This window comes from Dysidea avara, chromosome 5, assembly GCF_963678975.1.
Source record: "Dysidea avara chromosome 5, odDysAvar1.4, whole genome shotgun sequence".
NCBI classification, from domain to species: domain Eukaryota; kingdom Metazoa; phylum Porifera; class Demospongiae; order Dictyoceratida; family Dysideidae; genus Dysidea; species Dysidea avara.
In genome coordinates, this window is record NC_089276.1 from 12,724,293 (window position 1) to 12,746,694 (window position 22,402).

The 22,402-nt window shown below is 37.4% G+C and overlaps 1 protein-coding gene across 7 annotated transcripts in view; it reads right to left on the reverse strand.

Annotated features, from left to right (window-relative positions):
- Positions 1 to 3,360: 3,360 nt before the first annotated feature.
- The window catches only part of LOC136257036 (broad substrate specificity ATP-binding cassette transporter ABCG2-like), a 34,182-nt gene continuing 15,140 nt past the window's right edge, over positions 3,361 to 22,402 (reverse strand). For 6 of the 7 annotated variants that reach the window (XM_066050144.1, XM_066050141.1, XM_066050143.1 and 3 more), the window contains 7 exons: positions 21,379 to 21,461; positions 21,239 to 21,328; positions 20,545 to 20,669; positions 8,103 to 8,257; positions 7,291 to 7,380; positions 7,163 to 7,230; positions 3,361 to 3,633 (listed from right to left, as the gene is read on the reverse strand). In XM_066050144.1, coding sequence (XP_065906216.1) covers positions 3,480 to 3,633; positions 7,163 to 7,230; positions 7,291 to 7,380; positions 8,103 to 8,257; positions 20,545 to 20,669; positions 21,239 to 21,328; positions 21,379 to 21,461 — 765 coding nt within the window. In that variant the 3' untranslated portion in view covers positions 3,361 to 3,479. Of the gene's footprint in view, positions 3,634 to 7,162; positions 7,231 to 7,290; positions 7,381 to 8,102; positions 8,258 to 8,398; positions 8,473 to 20,544; positions 20,670 to 21,238; positions 21,329 to 21,378; positions 21,462 to 22,402 lie in introns of those variants that run through there. The other variant, XM_066050147.1, reaches the window with a different exon arrangement.

Here is a 22,402-nt window from a genome sequence, read left to right on the forward strand (position 1 = left end):
GTGCAACACACAACACAGGTAGGAGTATGTATCTTTAACAGGGACACTGCTTGAAGTATCTTAGTTTACTACAGTGGTATATCCCCAGTATATGGAACAGTTAATTGTTTGTTATTTTAGTAGTTTTCCAGTAAGCCCGCATTCACTGATGTTTTACTGAGAGTTTAAAACTTAGTAAAATAATTATGTTCCATATACTTAAGTTTACTGACACTTTACTATCAGTATAACTACAGTAAGGCATCTTAACAAATTAGTAAACTAAGAACCTTCAAGCAGTGGGAGGGGCACAAACAAGTACAGATCCATACCATTAAAATGGGGAAGCTATACTATATTCTGAGCTGCTTTATAGTATTGTTAAGTCTGGTCTGTATTTATATAGTCATGTAACTAACTTGCCTATATAGCTAGCTATAGCTGAAAGCTTTCTCTGAGCACACAGTAACTATATTATTAGTAGGTTATATATATATATATAGCTATATGCTGTACACATTAATGCCAAAGAAAATACTGTTTATTATCTATGATACAGTTTGCTATGGTTCAGAGTGAGACATGCAAAGTAGAGAAATATCCACTCAGTAAAGTGTTTGGTATAGTTGGCTAATTCTAGACCTTAAAAACCATGCACTATACGTTCATACCATTCACCATACTGTGCAAAAGTACAGGGCACTTAACGATTTCCTTTGGCACCAATGAAGCACTGAAAATTCATAATCAAATTTAGTAATTTGGCTATTCAAATGCAATTAACAACATAATGTGTTATCATGTGATTATACATCACTCAGTCTAATTTATAAATCTTATTAGCCATAGCAAGGCCTCCAAACCATTTCACTTCATTACAGAGAAACCTGCATGAAATTGGAGAATCTTCAAAACTACTTATCTACTTACTAAATAGTTGGATCAATTTTCAGATACCCTGTGTGTGTAACTAATTACACTAATTGAATGATATAGTCTTGCTTAGCAAGTAGCAATTTGAAACATGTGATGGTCATCTGGTTTTCAAGTACATATACAATGCATTTAGATATTCCTTCTACGTGAACACACCATTTGTTTGGAACGGGAGTGTATAAACAGTGGAATGGAATTTTTTAAAGTTCAATATCATTTTTTACATCCAAATAAGTACAACTCCTCCCTTTATGTAAGCAAATAAATAGAATTTCCCTTGAAGTCAGCTTATTTAGCATAATTCACTTCACCATAGACAAAGTTTACTAATGTAATGTACTGTAAAGTCAGTTATGAACATGCACAATAACAGTTTATTGGGAATACTAAGAAGACTCCGGACTTAACCCTTGTTCCCCCCAACGATAAAAAGTTAGCTAGCTAGCTGATTACATGAATGCATTGTAAAAGCACATTCACTGTACAATAAAGTGTTCATTTATTATCAACTCTACCAGTCAGGCACTGGAGGGCGAACACAGAATGCAGAGCCTGTACGAGGTGTTTACCACTAACCTAGGAACCTAAGCGAAAATTATTGGGAAAAGTGAAATGCAATCTTGTAAGCATTTACAATGAGCCTTTTCCACAATTGTCAGAAAACAAAATTTAAGCCAAAGTTCATCATGGCAGTGCCATGTTGCACACAGTTAGTTTCACACAAGTAATAAAAGTATTGAGTTATAAGTCATACAAGTGTTGTGGTGAGGAAAAGTATGCTGACTTCAAGGGGAATCCTATTTATTTGCTTACATAAGGGGAGAAGTTGTACTTATTTGGATGTAAAAAATGATATTGAACTTTAAAAAATTCCATTCCACCATTCATACACTCCCAATTTTGTCTTTACCATTGTGCTTATTTAGATCACAGCTCCGATGTTACTTGTTTAACTGATGTCTCTCACTTAGTATTACTTTTTGTATAGTTTTGTTTGCTCGTTTGTTGTTTTTATTTGCTTGTAGATAGTCAATTTTTTAGTCAATGTTTCTGTGTTGCTTTTTGTACTGTGTATGTGTTTTGGGGACCACCTTGTACAGGCTATAAGCCTTTTGTGTACCCTTTTCTTTAGATAAAATTGATAATAATAATACATAGCCAGCGAACAAGCTAGACACATTTAAGTTACAAGGAAAGATTACATTACCTATGCATGGCACATACATGTGATCCAAGGAAGAGATGGAGGATATAGTTTCTTAGTGATGACTCGTCATCATTGGGAGTTAGTAAATGCATGGCAGGAAACATGGAGTTGATGTACCCATCATCATTCACCAGGAAACTCAAAAGGCCAGTCAGGTTGATGGTGTGATGTGCAGTGTCTATATGAGAACCATTATAGAAGGGAATGCAATAAAGCTTGTATAATAAATATGACAGCTACTAGTACTACCTAGAGTGCTCCTCATGCTATAGATGGTGCAGAAGCAGAGGAGAGCTGGTTTGCAGTGATGCAGATACTATAAAGGAGAGGAAACAAGCAGCTCCATCTCAAGTACCTTGTGCTGTGTCAGAGAACACTTTAAGAGACACAAGTGTCTTCCAGAAAGGCAAAAACCATGTGCATCAACAGCACAGGGCAGTCCAATGTGAGCACTGTCAATGCTGATATGGGCCTTGAATTCCATAACAGAGATCGTGTAATCTATATACATGATTTTACTTTCCTTTTATGGGAAAATGTGACCCACACAGCAGTGTTGTATGCTATTCTGTGAGATACCACACTCCTACTCACAGGAGACTTGACTATACAGCTACCACTGCATGCACTTATCACAGAGATAGGGTATTTTGTGTGTGTATATGAATGCTTAGTGTACACTAGCCAGGATTTTTCAAAGGTAGTTTTTGGATTTGGTAACAAGTCATGGATAGTAGATGTAGGGGGTCTTCTGGGGGTAACTACTGACAAATACTGAACATTGTAAGGTTCACTAGATTCATAAATCTATGCATTTTATTCTTGGCTGGTGTATAATGCAAATCTAGATCGAAAATGTATATAAAATTTGACTGCTCTATTAGAATACATTTGCCTTTTCTATTAGAGTATCTTGATCTTCATTGTGGTTACATGTAGACCTTTGTTCACTTCTGAGTAATCACATGTACCTTTCCTGCTAGCTGCACTGTAGTTCCTCTTCTTTTCTCTACTTTTGTGTTACCAAACTTTGACTATGTATGATAGTTTGTTGTTTCTGGTCAAAGCCTAAAAGATTAAATTTCAGGGGAGTTTCTGGAACCCCAGGAAATCCTTCCCTGCATGTATGTGTGTGTGTGTGTGTGTGTGTGTGTGTGTGTGTGTGTGTGTGTGTGTGTGTGTGTGTGTGTGTGTGTGTGTGTGTGTGTGTGTGTGTGTGTGTGTGTGTGTCATGTGAGTAAAAAAGAAACTATTTATTGATGTAAATGTTAATGCAATGCAGAAAACATGTACAGTAAGTGATTCAGTTCAGAGACTAAAGTACAACTATGATACAATTGCATGGGCAATGGTATATTTACTTTTCTTTCTTCAGCAGTCGAAGGTTCACATATACCAATACCATAAAGCCGACATTGAAGCAGCCCAATGCCAAAATGTTGTACCAAACATCAAAATCCAGATATCCGAGTCTGTCTAAGTAATCCCTTCCAACTAGACAATTGAATGAACTGCAAGAACAACATGTGATAATTGTACTTGTTTATAGTACTAAAACTATTTGAGGGACAAAGTTTAAAAAAAATTACATGCTTTATGGGTTGGATGAAGGGTTTAACATATACATAGAGTATTGATCTTGACTATATTACCTGCTAAGCAAAAACTGGCTGTTTTTTCACAAAATTCTATTGAAAAACATACTGAAATATACTGGTAACAATACAAGTGCTACATACAAAATTATGCATGTCTTAATTGCTTCAGTATGCCCTTAAACAAAGCTCAAAGTAATAAAACCTATACATCATCAGATTCGCCTTTCGTGGGTAGTCAGAAAATCTTTGTTTCGTGTTTGTGCAGTGTAAGACATGTGAGTTATGGGTATTACTGGTGCCTTTAATAGCTGTCAAATTCAGTGCAAGGATTGTTGTTATACACTTGATTGCATTATTAGAGTATTTACGTGACTGCTCTATTAGAGTATTTTAATCTGGATAACCTGCCCACGTACAATAATCACGGAGCAAAAAACCACCTTGCAACAAAGTCTTCAACACAGATCAAGGTTCCTGGCTTATACTGAGTTTAATAAAGAAAGATACCATTAGCTACAAACAGCGCACACCAAAAACCTAACTATGAGTGCGATTTTGCATGGCTTTCGTGCGTAATGGCATTTTGGCAACAAAGAAATGGTCCGCTTTGGGCCGAAACAAAATCAGAAATAGGTCATGGACACGCACAATGATCCATTCAGCAAGTCTTGCTACTTTTTATCCCAGGGTTCTCCTTGTAAACTTCGCTATGCCTGTGAAAGAATAATATTTTGAATAATAATAATAATATAGATGAATTAAAAATTGGAAAATTTTAAAATGGGAATAGGGATCGCTGAAAAAAGCCACAAAACAAGAAGGGATCGCTGGGGTGGTAATGTAAACCACAAATCCCTATTTTGACTCTTGTCATAAATCTTTAGTTACATGCTCTATCATTTTGAAGTGAGTCAAAATAAGGATTTATGGTTTACATTACCACCCCAGCGATCCCTTCTTGTTTTGTGGCTTTTTTCAGCGATCCCTATTCCCATTTTAAAATTTCCAATTTTTAATTCATCTAGTTTGTGTACTTTTTAATTAATCCAGTAATGGATTATGAGATTTCTTCTATTGATAATAAAGACTGTTGTGAATAGTGTAATTTTGCATTCTGCATAGTAACACTGTCAACATTTCAGTACACACATGAAACTGATCAAATTGCAATGTGCATACAGACTGAGAGTCTCCTAATATGAGCTACAATTTACATTACTGGTGCCTTTAATAGCTATCAAATTCAGTGCAAGGATTGTAATTATACACTTGACTGCATTATTAGAGTATTTAAGTGACTGCTCTATTAGAGTATTTAATCTGGATAACCCACCCACGTACAATAATCATGGAGCGAAAAAAACCACCTTGCAACAAAGTCATCAGCCCAGATTAAGCTTCCTGGCCTATACTGAGTTTAATAAAGACGGATTCTATTAGCCAAAAGTAGCGCACACCAAAAACGTAACTCTGAGCATGATCTTGTATGGCTTCTCGAGCGTAATAGCACTTTGGCAAGAAGAGACGGCCCGGTTTGGGCTGTTTCCATCCAAAAACGAACCAAAAATAGGTCATGGACACGCACAATGATCCGTTTAGCAAGCCTTGCTACTTTTTATCCCAGGATTCTCCTTGTAAACTTCGCTATGCCTGTGAAAGAAGAATAATATTATGAATAATAATAATAATATGAACAAACTGGCAAATTTCAGTGTTGTCTGAAATACACATACTGTTTCCTTTTCACTTGATACTTACTAGTGGACCTATACTCATTGCAAAGAACCACCAGAGGGTTGTTTTGAGTTGAAGGATGCTTTTCAAGGTGGTTTTTAGGTGTGCGTTCTATTAGGATTTTTGCAAAAAACATGGGCGATCCCTATTATGAACCCACTATCGTGGTTCATGATGAACAAAATGGCAAATTTCAGTTTTGTAAATACATGTACTGCTTCCTTTTCACTTGATACTTACTAGTGGACCTATACTCATTGGAAAGAACCACCAGAGGGATGTTATATGAGTTGAAGGATACTTTTCAAGGTGGTCTTTAGGTGTGACAATATAAAAGCTTCAAGCCACAATATAAAAGCTTCAGCCACCAACACTCCACACACAGTATGGACCTGCGTAACCTGCTTAACAATACATGTTTGTTCAATGGTCAATTCATGCTGGTCATTTCATATCCAATGGTTTATACTATGTAGAAATTTTAAGTTCGATTAGGGATCATAGAAAAAGTATAGGGAAAAAAGGGAGGTTGCCTACACCTGCAGATATACCAGTGGACATTTAATCCCTAATTCAGGATTAAATGTCCACTAGTATATCTGCAGGTGTAGGCGACCTCCCTTGTTTCCCTAATTTTTTTCTATGATCCCTAATCGAATTTAAAATTCCTAATTTTTGCTTGTTTATTTTTTATGACTGGTGAACCCTCACTTACTGCATCAAAAGAAAGGACGGCACCAGAGTTAATGTTTTCATCTGAACGTGTGCCCCAGCTATCAATTACCGGCTCGAAAGTGTCAAAGCGAAGTGGCCATTACACTTAGCTTTCAGCTACATGTATGTTCAACCTGTTACACAGCGCTAAAAACGAAGAACAGTAGGAGAAGTGTCTATGTTATCAATCCAGTCATCATGAAAAATACTGACGATTCCTGTTTACAAACGTAAGTATTGTGCTACTGCGAATTAACACCTTGGGCTATCAGCAAAAAGAAAAGGGACACAAGGGGGGCAAAGATAAGTCCATGATGCATGCATTATACGTACTGTGGTATGCCAAAAGGCATGTCTCCGGACAAAGCGACATCAAACAGTGAAAAAATCAAGCCTGTGTGCTTAGCTTTTATCTAGTTACGCTTGCCTGAAGGCAGGCAGGCAGGCAGGCAGGCAGGCAGACAGGCAGGCAGGCAGGCAGGCAGGCAGGCAGGCAGGCAGGCAGGCAGGCAGGCAGGCAGGCAGGCAGGCAGGCAGGCAGGCAGGCAGGCAGTTAGTCAGTCAGTCATTAGAAAATTCCATTGAATAAATTTTTTTTAAAAATTGTAGCAATCTACTGTAAGCATTTAGGGTTGTACTGAAGGCACTTTTGGGCTTGGTTACACCTAATCAAACACCAAGATGGTGTAGTGAAGCTGGTTTTTGGGTGATATTTTCGGCCAGAAAGACCCCAACCTCCATGATCTCCAATATACAGTACTACCATACTATATGATACGTCCAATACGTAGTCCGTATTGTACAATGGTCTGTACAACTTCATAACTATTCACATGACATAATTATGCCCCATATTCTCAGATTTTTTTTGAAGATCTCTATAGCCAATATTCGCAAAGTAACACACTTAAGCAAAGTAACACATTTAAGCAACAGTTTGCAAGTTGCACATTTTGCATATGGTCATGTATGTAATGGCACAAATGTACTGTACCTTGAAGTATTGCTGCTCGCACATCCAGGAGGGTATTCATTTCCATCCAGTTCATTAACTGTTATAGCCTACAATACAATTGTGCACTATAACAACATCCTTGGATCATGGAACACAGATATGCCTACATTTAGTGCATAGCGAAATATACTGAGATACTCTAACCAGGCAAGCCAGTCATCAATTGATCTGAGGTTCTTCAAAAATCCTGCGAACATCTACAAAGATAGTACAATCTGTATAATCAAACATACATATATTTGACCAAGAATTGTGACTGCTGTTGGGAAAATCCGTCTCATCACGTATTTGCAAGTTTCAAGAAATGCAGGTTATTTAGAGTGTTGTAGCTTGTGAATGGTTGAAACTATATGCTCATCCACTATACAAGTAGCTAACAGTTCAGCTTAGATGTTTATTATTATGGGATTAATTGAGCTCCTGGCTTGTAAAAAGAAACCAGCAAAAGCAGGCCACTTAACTCTGGATTTTGAAAGTATATTCATGTAGCTTTAGAAAAAAAATCAAATTTGCTGTCATGGGCAATAGTTTTCCCAGACCCAGTCACAATTAGGTTTTCCACAAAATTTTTTCGTGTGTACTTGTACTATTAGGATATCAGATATTTATGCACTACTGTATACATACAAATTTTTGAGGCATATAATTTTTCAACAAATTTCAGGATTTTCACAGTTGAAAGGATCACTCCTTTTCCCCTGATGTTACCAATTAGAAAGCATGGAGCTAACATGATAGTCATCAATTTTTGAGGACGAAATTTTGCGGAAAGCCAGGCAACCACAAAATCCACGAAAATTACATCCCTTGAAATTTTGTACATATATGGTAGAACCTTATACACAGACTTCACAGATCAGTCACTAGCTATATGTGTGTATGTCCATACACTTTACAACACTCTTTAATATAAACGCACCACTTGTAAGATGATTGCTCCAGCACTTCCTACTAATGCTAGGGTGGCCACTGGAGCACGTGCACTAATGGCAAATACCATTGCAGTAGCAGTCACAGACAACAAAGCAATCGTCAACATGAAGAAAAAGAATTTACCAGCATCAGGCTCAAAACCTACCAATATAGTATGCCAAATTAGATAAATGAGAAGTTTAAAATACTCACTACATATCAGGGCTTCATTTAAGGGTGTAGTAGAGGAAGAGTACTTGCTCCCCTCCTTAAATTTTAAACAAAAACAAAGGTACAGTAGGTGAGAAATGTACCTGAGAATGTGTCAGAAACAGTGATAACTTCTGGTCATTCTCATGTACTAACAATCTGAGAGTCTAAATAAGACACATGACTCAGAGCCAGGATCAAATGTTGAAGTTGTATAAAAATGTTAAGATCGTCAAGACCATCATGTCACCAATACTAGTACTGGTATTGCAAGTCATGCAATTTAGATACTGTAATAGAGAAGTTGGCCTTGCTGCGATTTGTTGTCACATCTACCGACTAAACTGCTTATGCAAACTCATTGAAATTTTGCACATGTTAAGTAACTATCAAGGTACAAACCTTAAGTAATGAAATGGAAATCACCAATGATTTATAATGTGAAACCCAACCATACAAGTATGTACCAAGCACATTTTGAGGTCTCCTTATAGAGCAGTCATATACATGCAGTGTTCAGCAACTAATATGAAGTAAAATGTCTAGCTATTCTATTTACCTGTAGGAAAATAAAAAGGTAAACAAAAGCCAGCATATACAAATACAAAAAGAAATGAAATCTAAAACAGCCAAGCTGTGAAAAAGGGTACGGGTATGAAAGATGTGATATCAAAAGGGCTGCAATGATATTGGGTGACCTGCAGTTCGATTCCTGGGGTTGGAGGGATTTTTTTTTCCCCTTTTCTGTTACACCTTTTCAGTCATAAGTCACTAAGTATAAGTCCTTGAAATTAGGTTAGGTAATCCTAAGGCTGTAGCACATGCTGCAGACCTTCAGTGCTGGTCACTGTAAAGTATTAATACAATACAATACAATAATATTTCAATATGCCACCAATAAAGCGACAGTATAATGTCATTGCAGCCATTTCTTGACCATCACCTTAATTGATATCAGATCTTTTTCATACTAGCCTATTTTTGGAAGGCCGCACCCTTTTTCACAGCCAGGCTGTTTTGGATGAGATTATTTTTCAACAGTTATGGCTTCTTGCAAAATATGCAGTTTGGCTATAGGCTTGAAGTATATTGACAATAAACACACATATGTATGTTTGCTTTCTTGTAGTGCTCTAATGGAGCGCACATTTTATCTGAGCACTTCTAATATAATGTACATAGAATGGTCTAGAACAACTAAGAGTTTCCATGGATAGATCTAAGAAATTATATTCTGGTATAGTACACTAGAACTTCCATTATAAGGTAGAAATTAAGTGATATGTTGCAGACGTCCAACTTGAGGGATGTTGCACAGAATAAAACGGGCTATTTCTATTCGGCCATTATTGAAGTACAAATGCATGAAAATCACGTTTTCTTGGTTACTGTAAATATACACTTGTCTGTTGTGTGCCCAGATACATCAGTTTTACTTGGCTGCATATGACACAGTATTGTGTGTCCTGATTCTCGTTTTCTTTTAGCAATCAAGATATGGCAACTACACCCCTTAATTTATTACGTACCTCACTCAAAATAAGCAGGAAGATCAAGATTATGATTATGGGTAGGCAGGCTGATAGGTAACCCAGGTAGTAACAAGCAAGTACAGGTACATAACCTACAATACATATAACTAGTACGGTTATGGTTACTACTGTAGGTAGGCTGTTAGTAAACTTCTCAGTAAATACTTCTTCAATCATCTCATTTGATAGATCAGTCCATTATGAAACACTCTTAATAAAGCAGTCACACGTATAGCCACACATCTATACCAAAAAAGTTAGTAGGGTTCCAGAATTAAATACTAGTTAAAGCACTGCCGCACATACAATATGGAAATAAAAGCATGAGGGTGTGGGTGAGAGACTAATATAACACGAGGCAAAGCCGAGTGCTATATTAGGCTCAAGACCATGCCCGAGTGCTTTTATTTTCATATTGTACAAGCGTAGCAGTGCTTTAACCGGTTTAGAGTGCTTTCTTGTCATTTTGCTTGGAGCGTTCGTTTCGTGAATTTGAACCGCATCGGTTTTCGGCCATCAGACAATCGATAAGTGTCTATGTAGTACAGTTGTGGTAGTAATATAAGCAAATAGTATCATTTTGGCTACTTTTGGCGATTAGAAATGTTACGCATGTGATCTTGTTTTTCGTATTTATTTTCGAATCAATGCATAACTGTTCTTTATTTTCCATAATAGTACTTTATCGTAACGCAAATGGAAAATATAGCACACTTGAATTCGTTACGGAAAATAGAGCACTCTTTTTGCTTTGATCTCGCCAACGCAAAGTACTTTGAAACATAGTGAAAACAAAATGATTATAAGAATGATGGTATTTAGTTATTACAACATGACTATTAGGGAAAATCCCTACTTTGGCATTAAATACATGTCAATGGACACATAGCTATGTTGTAATAGCTACCATCATTTGTCTATTGTTTCACTAATTCTATCCCTGGAACCCTACCTCATTAATTTTAATTGCACTGGAAGGTGATTGCACATAAGGCCACTCCAAATAAATTCTGTTTCCCGTCCACTGCCCGCATGAGTTTCCTAGCTAGCTTCACAAATTCCATTATTTCCGTATTTTTTTGTGTGTATAACTTGTGTTATTGCGAATGGCAGTTGTAAACGTTTGTGTTTATCATTCAACCAAGTTAAGAACGGTTGTTCCTTGGACTATATTTGATCTGCAAGACAAAAGATGGACCCTCACAGACCTCTATCAGTTTGTTATAAAATATGTTATTAATGATGTGGAAGAAGTAGAAACAAGGGTTGAAGTAAGAATAGGAAAGAGCAAAGAATCTTTGGATCCAGTACACAGCTTGAGTTAGTTTGTATAAATCGTGTATCTCTTTCAACAAATCATACATAGTTTTCAAAAAATATTGGCTAGTGTAGAATGGCAAATCACTACTTTCAGCAACAATTGCTTTAGCTACCAAACAAGACTTTCTCACCGCTTTACAGGTGGTTTTGCAGTGATATTGCTATTGTCGGCACAAGGATGCATTGAGTGTGTATAGTAGCCAAGTCAATCAGTGACCGGGTCATATATAGCACTATATGCATGTTGAAACCAAGATGTTACAGTATCTAAAACACGAAGAGCCGAGAGCGTGGTTCCTAACCGACTTAGAAAATCCGGGCGTGATATATATCGCTATGTAGGTGAAATCATTGTGGGATTGAGTTATATGTCGTTTCAAAATCGTCACAGCGTTAAAACAAGGCATGCAACCAGAGAGAAGATTGAACATGTTTTCGAATTAAAGCTTGTAGCTAGCTACATTATCACTGCTTCTGTTAGCTGGTGGATCAAACAAAGAGTGATAGCTACTGTGACAATGAAGTTAAAGCCAGCACTACCAAGGGTTTAAAGTAAGTGGTAACATTATTGTCAATGGTTAATAATACTTGGTCTGGCGCTAGGCCTTCTGTGACTAAGCCAGTATATACACGATTTCACACCTACATAACTTTTTTTACAAGAAACAAATAAACATTCTACAAGAAAGCTTACCTATTTAGTTCTTTTAATAGGGAGTCCCCTTAAAGTACATATTAAACAGGCTTGAACACTGACGGGCATTAAATAGAACTCCGTTATATTTCTGGAATTCTCCATTTATGATAGTAAGTGCACTTACGTTATAGCCTAGCTCCCATAATCGAATTGGCATAGGTGTGCTTATAAAAGGAATGGAGTAGGTCAAGCTTTGTTGGTCTATAGGCTATTAGCCTGTATATGTTTTGCAGAGCATGCATAGCAAATCAATAATCGAAAGTGAGATTTGCAATGCTGAGGTCTGTCTGCTAGCAGGTTTCTAACTAAGTTAGTTAGAGACCTGCTAGCAGGTTTCTAACCATTTTAGAAACCTACTAGCAGGTTTCTTCATGGTTTTTAAAGACCTCATTATCTGCCAAAGATCAAAGTATACTATGCATAGCATTTTCTAAATAGTGGTTTTGAATTTAACTGAGCCAAAATATATGACATATGTGTATGACTGTATACTTTTTGAATTTGTTAATTTTATTTTATAGATACAAGAATTATGTCACTTACACCAATGTTTGGAAATTATGTTAAGTTTTATGTTCAGTGTGCAATGTCACAACAACGTACTAGTAATGTGCCTGCTATACCACAGTGTAGAAATGCTTTTGATATTATGATGGCAGCTGCAGCATGACACACATCAGTCAAATATCCACAGAAACTTGTGTATCAAACAAAAAAGACGAGTTATTTAATGCAATTTTAGAGTGGTTTATTAAGGATGGTCTTTGTTGGCAACCACATGAAGTTGAAAATGGAACTGCTAAAAATACTATTAGAACCCTGTATGAGGTGCTATGGTATCTTGATGGGCATCATGCTACTCTAGCCGAGCGATCATGTCATGTTCCCTCCATTTGTAGAATACAACCAGCCAGAAAAGTCGAAACATAGAAAGCGTTCTCTATCATCATTGTCTGGTGATATTTTAAAATCTCATTCACAAAGATTATTTGGAAATTTGCAGTGCCCGTTTTGGTCTAGACAACACTGGAATAACGTAAAAGCAGAAGTTGAATGGTTGGCAAAGTCTATGGCCAGATATGCTGAACTTCTCAATGCAAAGAGAATGAGAATTACATCACTGCAGTAATCAAGTGTACCAGCTAGAAGTGTTGGTAACTCTCTTACTGTAGAGTATATCAAATGTTGTCTTAGTGTACCCAGCGACATCAAGAGAGTGGATGAAGCTGTAGTCAATGCTGGTTACAATGTATCTGTTGATCTTTAAGATCTTTTACCAGAAAATCGTCGAAGACGATATGAAATGATACAACAGATAAAGTGTGGCCTCTCATCAACATCTATACTGCTTACTTATGCACCTGGCAGTAACATCAAACAGTACGATAGTACTGTTTAAGTAGGGATCCGGGTGGATTTGGCACACGCCTCAAATTTCGATCCCTCAAAAATCATCCTAGAAATATCTCACACAGCAAATAAACCTTTTACTAAAGAGTCTTCAAGTTTCTAACTTTATTTCTAGCGTTATATATCAGGAAACGACTAGAAAAGTGCTGGAATTTTATTTCTAAAAAATCGCTAAAACAGAAATTTTCGTCTGCCTGCCAGCCTGCCTGACCACATTCGCAAGGCTACAGGCCAAACGAAGCAGCGAAGGATCACCATTATTTGCCACAATATTTAACTCGCTGCTGGGATGTGCCTTTTCGGGTTCCGACGAGTGTCTGCCTTCTGCGCTTTGCCTTTCCTTTTATCTTCAATTACGGATCGTCTTCTTCTTTTCCAGTCATGGAGGCGTTAATAATTCGTATCGACACTTTCCTTAGAGCAGCCGTATTCGGACGCCACAAAACTAATAACGGATTCCGTACTGTAAGGGCAAATAGATGCCTGTATAGCAACACTTGCAAAGCGATCAAACAGCCTAGTGAAGTAAGAACACACTGCCACGCCCTTATCAATCAGAGCGCGCGCTCGTACTTAACGATCAGTGGACCACGCCCATTATTAATGGTCCAGCTGTAACTAATTGTAGAAAACAGGAGATAGAAACCCTGCATGCCTTTCAATTTAGTAATTGAGCAGCTTGCATAAAGCAAGCAGCAAGATCGAGATACTCTAATAGAGCAGTCGGTGCCAAAGATCAATAATAGCTATATACCTATACCAAAAAAAGTTAACAAACTAGTGAATTTAAAAATTGTTAATTTAGAAATGGAAGTAGGGATCAAGCGATAAAAACTACTGAAACAAGTGATTTGAATGATGGCAACTATTACAACATAGCTTTGTGGGGAAATCCCTACTTTGGCATTGAACATATATGGTGACGTGGTGAGATGCCAATGTAAGGATTTCCCCACAAAGCTATGTTGTAATAGTTGCCATCATTCAAATCACTTGTTTCAGTAGTTTTTATCGCTTGATCCCTACTTCCATTTCTAAATTAACAATTTTTAAATTCATAGGTAATTTACACTGGATATGGTTTACTCATGAGAATAATATTTCTTCTGTTTTACAGTCCTGTCAGCCCATAATAAAAGATGTTAAGAAGAAATTACCTGTGTTTCACACACGGGCCATGAGAAAAGCTGTGTTTGAAAAGTTTGGTTTAGTATCACCAAATGTACACAAATCCATTTTACGCCACTTTTATAGAGATTTAACAGGGGACCAGTCAGTAAGCTCTTCAATTACTGAGCAGGAGGTAGATGAAAGCTTGTGTGCGCTATTTGAGCTGGAAGAACCAGATTTAGTTTATGATCTGCGAGTTGGAAATCTAGGTAGATCATCTGATCATTTTCAAATATTCTGGCAAAAAGCTAAAGAATTTCTTGAGGAAGGTGTTGGAACTGCAGTTGATGACCATCGACATTCTCTAGTGGTCCATTTGGCTAAGGCTATATCTGTACGTGACTTCTGACAGCATGTGGAACAGCAATGCCCTCCGGAAACACCAATACCATGTGATGAATTGATCCGACTTCAATTTGTTCCAGCTCATAAATCTTACAGAACTGCATCAAAGTACACTGCTTTTCTTCAGGTTAAAAAAATGGTTCAACAGCAACAATGGAGAATGGAGCATGAAGACTCACATTATGCAGCTTGTATTTTCAGATACATGCGTGAATATGCAGTAATGTTCCAAAAGTATTCTACATTTGTAAGCTTAGATGACAAACACCAGATAAAAGTAGGCCATCCAGATTGTCCAGTGGCTGCAGCAGAACGTGGACGTCAGGTACTTGTACATTCATCTACAAGCTTTCAAGTTGCAGACCATGATTTCACCAATATGTCAATCACTCCATCTGTAAGCTTTCTTATTGATATTCCAGGGAACATCAGTGAATCTTGGTATGATGGACATGTACACATTCTTTTTAAAGACAGTGTGTTTGAACCATCTTCTCCATGTCACCATGCAGCTGAGTTAAATGCAATCTTGCATCAAAGTTCCATAGATTCTCCACTACTATTTTTATACACAGATGGTGGACCAGACCATCGCTTGACATATGCTAGTGTCAAACTGACCTTAATTGCTCTATTCCAAAAGCTAGATTTAGACTATTTATGTGTATCTAGAACAGCTCCTCATCATTCGTATCAGAATCCCGCTGAGAGAACAATGTCAGTGATTAACCTTGGTCTTCAATCTATTGGTCTTTCTAGGAGACAATTGAAAAACCAAGTTAATGAACAAGAAGTCAGAAAATGTAATAGTTTCAATGAAGTCAGAGAACTTACCAACAAAAATCCAGAATTGAAGAAGTTACTATTGGACTCAATGTCACCAGTTAAAGTTACTCTTACCCAAATAGCTGAACGATTGGAATGGAAAGGTAGAAAATTCATAGTTGACGTTGCTGCTACATCAGAGAGTTTGAATGATTTGTGGTCAGTTTTGAAGGAAATAGATCTAGAGTTTAACCTGTTGCACAGACAAAATTTCACGCAGAAAATTATCAGTATCTTTACATTCATACCTTAAACATTGTTGTCAAGAGACATTATTTTTTTGACATAAAAACAGTGCCTGAAATTACTTTCTTGAAATGTTCTGACAAAGTGTCTGAACAAACCCAAAACTGTTCAGACATTCTTATATTTGGTCTGACATAATCAGTTGAGTTCAAATACAAGTAATAAAAAAATAAAATATACAGTTGAGTTGCGTTTGGAAACAGAGTAAAGTTAAAACAGTAAACCACATACACAAATGAAAAAATTGTAAAAATGATATATAATTACAATACCCAATCATCCCAGTCTTCAAGCAGAAACTTCTCTTGTTGAAGTTCATCATCCTCTTCTTCATCACCATAATATTCAACCTCTTCAGCATCGCTATCATCATCGACAACCACCACATCACGTGTTGAAATCATTGCTGATGCACTAGATAAATGACAATCTGATGTTGCTTCTTTATGTTTAGAGCTGCAGCGCTTTTTGTAATGTTTACGTGGGCCATGAGAGGGTCTTCTTTGCTTAGCACTGCACCACAAATCTATCGCAGAATCTGGTTTGAAGTCCCGAAGTGGAGATTTATCAATATTTAAAGCTACTAGGTTGCTCAAACTACTTTGGGCAAGGGAACTCCTCTTGTTGGTTTTGATAAGGTTTACTTGAGAAAACGCTCTTTCCAGCTTACCGTTAGAAGCTGGCAAAGTAAACAAAATTTTTGCTAAAAGAAGTGCGCTCTGCCATTCTGAAGAATTGGGGCAATTAAACAATCGCCACCATGCTGATTTGTAGTCCATGGTTGGAAGTGAAATAAACTGAATGGCATACGACTTGAATTCTTCTCGAATTTCACTGATATCAGCACCTGCAATTTCTAATGGTACTTTGAAGTGCTTGGCCAACCTGTCAACAGCATCCAAGGAGTTTGACTGAGAACCATCATTGTTGTCATCACCATCACCATCCCCATCAGCATCTTCAACATCAACAACATCATTTTGCTCATCTTGTAGTATTTTTTCCCATCCTTGAGTAGCCATCACGACTATCACATCTCGGAATAACTGCATGTCAGACCATTGTAAACGTGTACGTAACTTATTTACTACAAAGCGACAAAATTCCATGTAGTGACTTTCAAAGTAAGATTTTGCTTCAACAAATCTTTTCAATTCTTGCCCTTGGTACAGGTGTTTCCCATCTTCACGAACAACCTTTTTAACAATTGTAGAGTAAACTTCCCATTTGGATATTGGATTTTTCTTAAGTTTGTCTATTTCTTTCACAGTTTTAAGTAGGTATGTAAGTGCGCTAACTATATCTAGCTCATCAGCTTGCATGCTTTTAGAAAATACTGAACATGGTGTTAAGATGTCAACAAATACGGCACATCCCAATAAATATTTCGCATCGGTCCATTTTTGTAAATAGCCAATGAACTTGCTGCGATCCACAGACTTGACTGATGAGTCTTCAGACAAAGTACAAAGGTGAGCAGTATATGCTCCAAATTTGGCTATAACCCTTTTCATAGCACTAACTTTATGGCACACCCATCGAGTGCCACAAGCTCGAATTGGCCTGGTTCCTCCCTGATCATCAAATAGGTAAACTTCTTTAAGATCAGAAACAATATTAGCCAATTCTCTACACTTTTTTTGGAGATTTTTGGTAAGGGAATACAAACGCAGAAGCATATCATCTACAGCCTTAAAGCAAGGGGTACCTGAAAGGGCATCACTGATAGCTAGTTCGGTTCTATGTGCTAGGCACCACATCCACACAACCCAGGGGAGTTTTCCCTGAACCAATCCACGCAAACCATTAGCAGCAATGTTGGAAGATGCTCCATCAGTAGCAATTCCCACCAAACCACTGCACATTTCTTGTGTGACACATGATATACCTAACAACTGAAGCCCTTGCTGAAGAGACTCAAAGAGACCTTCAGCATTTGTGTGAAGTGGTGTATGCATCGACAGGTAAGTCATTCTGGTATGTACAGTGTGGTCATTACTGTTTACATCACACCACATAACAAATACCATTTCATTTTCTGAATTTGATGCATCAGTAGACCCATCCATTAGGAGTGAAAAGAAAGATGAGCTCTGAACTGCTGACTGTACAGATTGCAGTTTTGATTCAGCTATATACTGTACAAATTCCTTTGCTGAATTTTCATTTAAGTATGAGGTTCCCAGGTTTACACCATGTCTTATCTGCAACTCACATAATTTGGGGTACTTCTGGTAGGCGATGTGCTCAGTTGCCACAAAATACGCAATGTCAAACTTCAGTTTTAATTTTTGCTGTTCTTCCTCAGAAATCATACTTAGTGACTGTACAATTGGCATCAATGTAGTAGTATCTCTCCCTCTGCTTTGGGCTTCCTCCAACTGTAGAAGTCTCATGGCATGAAGGTGTTGATCTGATTTAGCATGATCAACTACATTGGTGGTCCGCACGCTCTCTGCTCCTTCAATCCACTTTCCACTGAAATTCTTTTTACAAACAATTCTTTCTTTGTACTTCTTACATACCTTACATTTTAGCTTCTCCACAACTTTTTCACCATTTTCCCAAGATGTATCTGAATCTAGCCAGGCTAAAGTCTTGTACTCACGGTTATAATCCATAAGCCATTTTCGAAAGGTGCCAAACTTTACTTTTCGACGCTTTGTGGAAGAGCTGCTGTCACCATCAGAGCTAGTACTGCAAGTTCTCTTAGACATTGATGTACAGTTATCCAATACCTGAAATACGTACCAACACCCAGGTAGTCACGAATAGTTACACGTGCTTTTGCTCGCCAAACTGCTTTCTGGGCCCATAAATTAGTTTACTGCTTTCAAAGTTCTTCTATTGACTAGCTACCAAAGTCCGGAAAGCACTATGCGTACATGAGGTACACTAGACTTGCTCGCCCCAGCACCCAATGAAGCAGTTTGGCGAGTATAAGTTACCAAACTTACTGAATATCGCTCGGCTCAAAAACTACAGTATACGTATACAGTAACGTATATACTAAAGTGAAACAACTGCTTTGCCACGAGGAGAAATTTTTCGTTCGTAAAATTGGCACATGCTCACGTGTGTACACTTTTTTATTTGTCGATCAGTCGGACTGGTGCTAGCAAAGAAGACTTGTTCTCCCATTAGTTTCGTCGCTGGATCTTGCTAATTGAAGGGCGTGGCACCCGTTTCGTTCACGAGTATTCATCCCGTTTCATTTGGGATGAATACTCAAGAATGAAATGGGTGCCACGCCCTTTTTTTAATCACTCGCACTCGCACGAGACGACGTTGCATTTGAGCGGTATTGTAATTAGTACTGTAAATTAAATACTATACTTGTTGGTAGTGTTCTTATCGCCTTTAATACTGGCTCGGACATTATGTCCGTACAAAATGATACTTGTTCAGACAAATACTAATAATGGTCGGAAATTGTCCGATGTCCGACCGTAATTTCAGGCTCTGTAAAAAAGTGTGGAGATACTCACTGTGATATGTGCAAGCCTCCCTGCTTACCTGAAAATGATTTTGAAAAATTGAAGCACCTACCTGATCCAGTAACAGCTACAGATGGCCATTACAAAAAGTTCAATGAAGTATTTGGGACTACAACTACAGAAAAACACAGACCTTCACTACAAAAAATCAGCAAGAAAAGACTGCCTTTTTATCCAAGTGTGCAGTACGTTAACAATGTTTAAACTATGTTAATGTGTGATGAGTGTGGGATGTGGCAACTAGTGTATGCTACAAGAAAATTAAAAGCAGCTGAAATCCATAAGCTAAGGATGGCACTTGATGATTTGTCTTTCTCATGTGGAGCTAGTCTTCAGGATTCTGAAATACCTTCTGAGTTAAAGGAATTAGTTTATGTGAGGAACATGCACTGCAATGAACCAATTGAAAAATTGTACTATTCTGCAAAATTTGAAGACATATATGTATTTATTGTGTTGAAAAAGTTCCGCCATGGTCAGAAAATGACCCGCACTATCCTCAATGTGATGACTGTTTAGAAAAGCCTACGGTACCTACAAAAAGAAAACATGAAGAATGCTAGTGAATAGTTTTTAATGATGCTATAAAGCATGTATTACAACTGTTTATCATAATATTTTGTATAAAATGCTGTTCAGCTGTGGGAGCTTGCATGTGAAAGGCTAAGCAGGTATATGTGAGTCTTGGAAATACTAATACCAGCTGGTGACAATCGATTGCTCTATTAGAGTATAGCTATATTCAGCCTGACTGCTTTATTAGAGTATCTCGATTGTTTAAATGTATTTCAACCCAGCTGTGTGCATAATGAAATAATGGAAATGGACCGCCCACCCGCATGCAAATCTGTCTGGGTACAGGACGGGAAACAGAGAATTTATTTGGAGTGGCCTAATAAGTACGTATATATCTATGCTATTTTAGAGACCTGAAGAATGGTACAATGATCAATGAGGGCAAAGCCATTGTACCATTCTGAAGTAAATGGCGTAGATACTCGTATATGTGCAATAACTTTAGACTATGTCTTGTGTGGCTCTGGCTGCTGTACAAACTATTACTCAATTGCACTGCCTATAACAAACCTAGATTGGTAAACAACTCAGCTATGCTGTAAAAATCACTTACATTATTAATAACTGATACACAAATACACTGTAGTGACAGTACATAGCAAAATATACACTAATACTTACCTATCATCCAGTAAAGTATTGTGACATGTAGGACTATTGGAATTACTCTTATTGGCAGAAGATCACACAACATTTTGGCAAAAAAGTAACTAGAGACTCTGTAGTAACCACTCACATTTTGGTGACTAAAATGAAAAATACAGTTATGTTTTGTGTAGGCATGTGGTTTAGTTAGTATGCATTCCAAGCAAACATTCGCACAACTAGTAAACGGGATTAGATAAATACAATTAGTAAAGTAGTGTATTTACTTGATTAAAACACCACAGTGTTTATTACCTTAGTTCTAAAAGCGACTATTTGAACTTGACCACCACTTGATGCTTGAAAACAATGTTGTAGCCCTTATTTTCAAAATTGTTTTGTTGCACCACTCAAGTGTGGCTACTATTGAAGGTGTGGCGTTTAACCAAGTAAATACGGTAGTTATACAATTCATTTTTTTTGTTATTACACACATATATACATACAATACTTAGGGTTCTGCCCAGGAACTCCAGAGTGGTGGCCTAAAGTTAACATGAACTGTTATGCTGTGTGTTGTATTAGAATGTTTGTGTGTTATATTAGAGCATATCAGTGATGTATGTACTAGAAGGTACTGGTCGGTTTTTAGAGGGTGCTTGTCAATTTGAATCATTGTTGACCAGTGTGGGCAGAACTCTGAATACGATGGCATCCATCATTTCCTTACACAAACAATGGTCTTTCTCTTAAAAATAACTCAATAGCTGGAATGTTGATAAATGCTGCAGCAATGGTGATAAAGAACATAGCCCCAATTCTAAAATCAACATAATAATTTCTGCCATACACATTCATGTGTCTATGTACCTGTCTTGTACACCAGTATAATTATCGTCAGCTTGAAAGAATACTAGTCCAAGCAGTACTGCAAGACCCAACATCATAAAAATCTGTATAAGCCAAAAAGATTATAATTATAGTGAAACACTAGTGTTTATAAATTTGATCTTCATTTAGAGGGTCCTTCTAGTGCCGTCACATTTTAAAGACTACATAGATATCAGGGGTTAATCTTTGCCCCCTCTAGGTTAATATTCTGGGTTGAGCCCTGGATATGTACAGTAGATTTCTTGCACAGTAGCCACACAATTCAAATACAATGTAGTAAAGGGCAGGCATTTTAAGTGATGTACTACTTTATATCATACGAGTACACAATTTGTTTTTTGAATTTTCAACTAGAGTAGGGACCATAGCACATTGATAAAAAGTAGAGCTTATCATGATAATAATTAAAAGCTAAAAACTTCATACATGACATCGTGTACAGTAGAATACATGATTACATTGTTAAGTTTTTTAAAGATTAGAAGCCAAAAATGTTAACATCTCAGCATTTTCTGGATGTAGGCAAGACCGTTTTGAGGTGATGATGTTACCACTAACACTGAATGCCCTCTCCGAGGGTACAGAGGTAACTGGAATACACAAGTACATCTGTGCTAGTGAAGACAAAAAAAGTAGCTGCACAGAGTAGGTTTTCCACCACTTAACTGGATCAATTTGATTATCTGATGGGGTGGCATCTAAAGAGAGATATTGTTGGATTTCGTTTTTGGCAGCCTCTTGTGGATTATCTGATGTCAGATGGCAAGTCTATTAAATCTTCTAGTAAAGAGTAGAGACCTTTCTTGGACTTATTTTTTCTGGGGTCCACTTTCTGTTATACTAGATTTAGATGCATCCTCACTACCTGCCTGTCTTAATTCTATAGCTTCCTTTTCCACCAATGATTTGATAAACCTCCTCTCCGCCTCTGGTAAAAATGATAAGGATTTGAACCGAGGGTCTAGAAAGCACGCTTTGTACAACACTTCTTCTACTTGTGGTT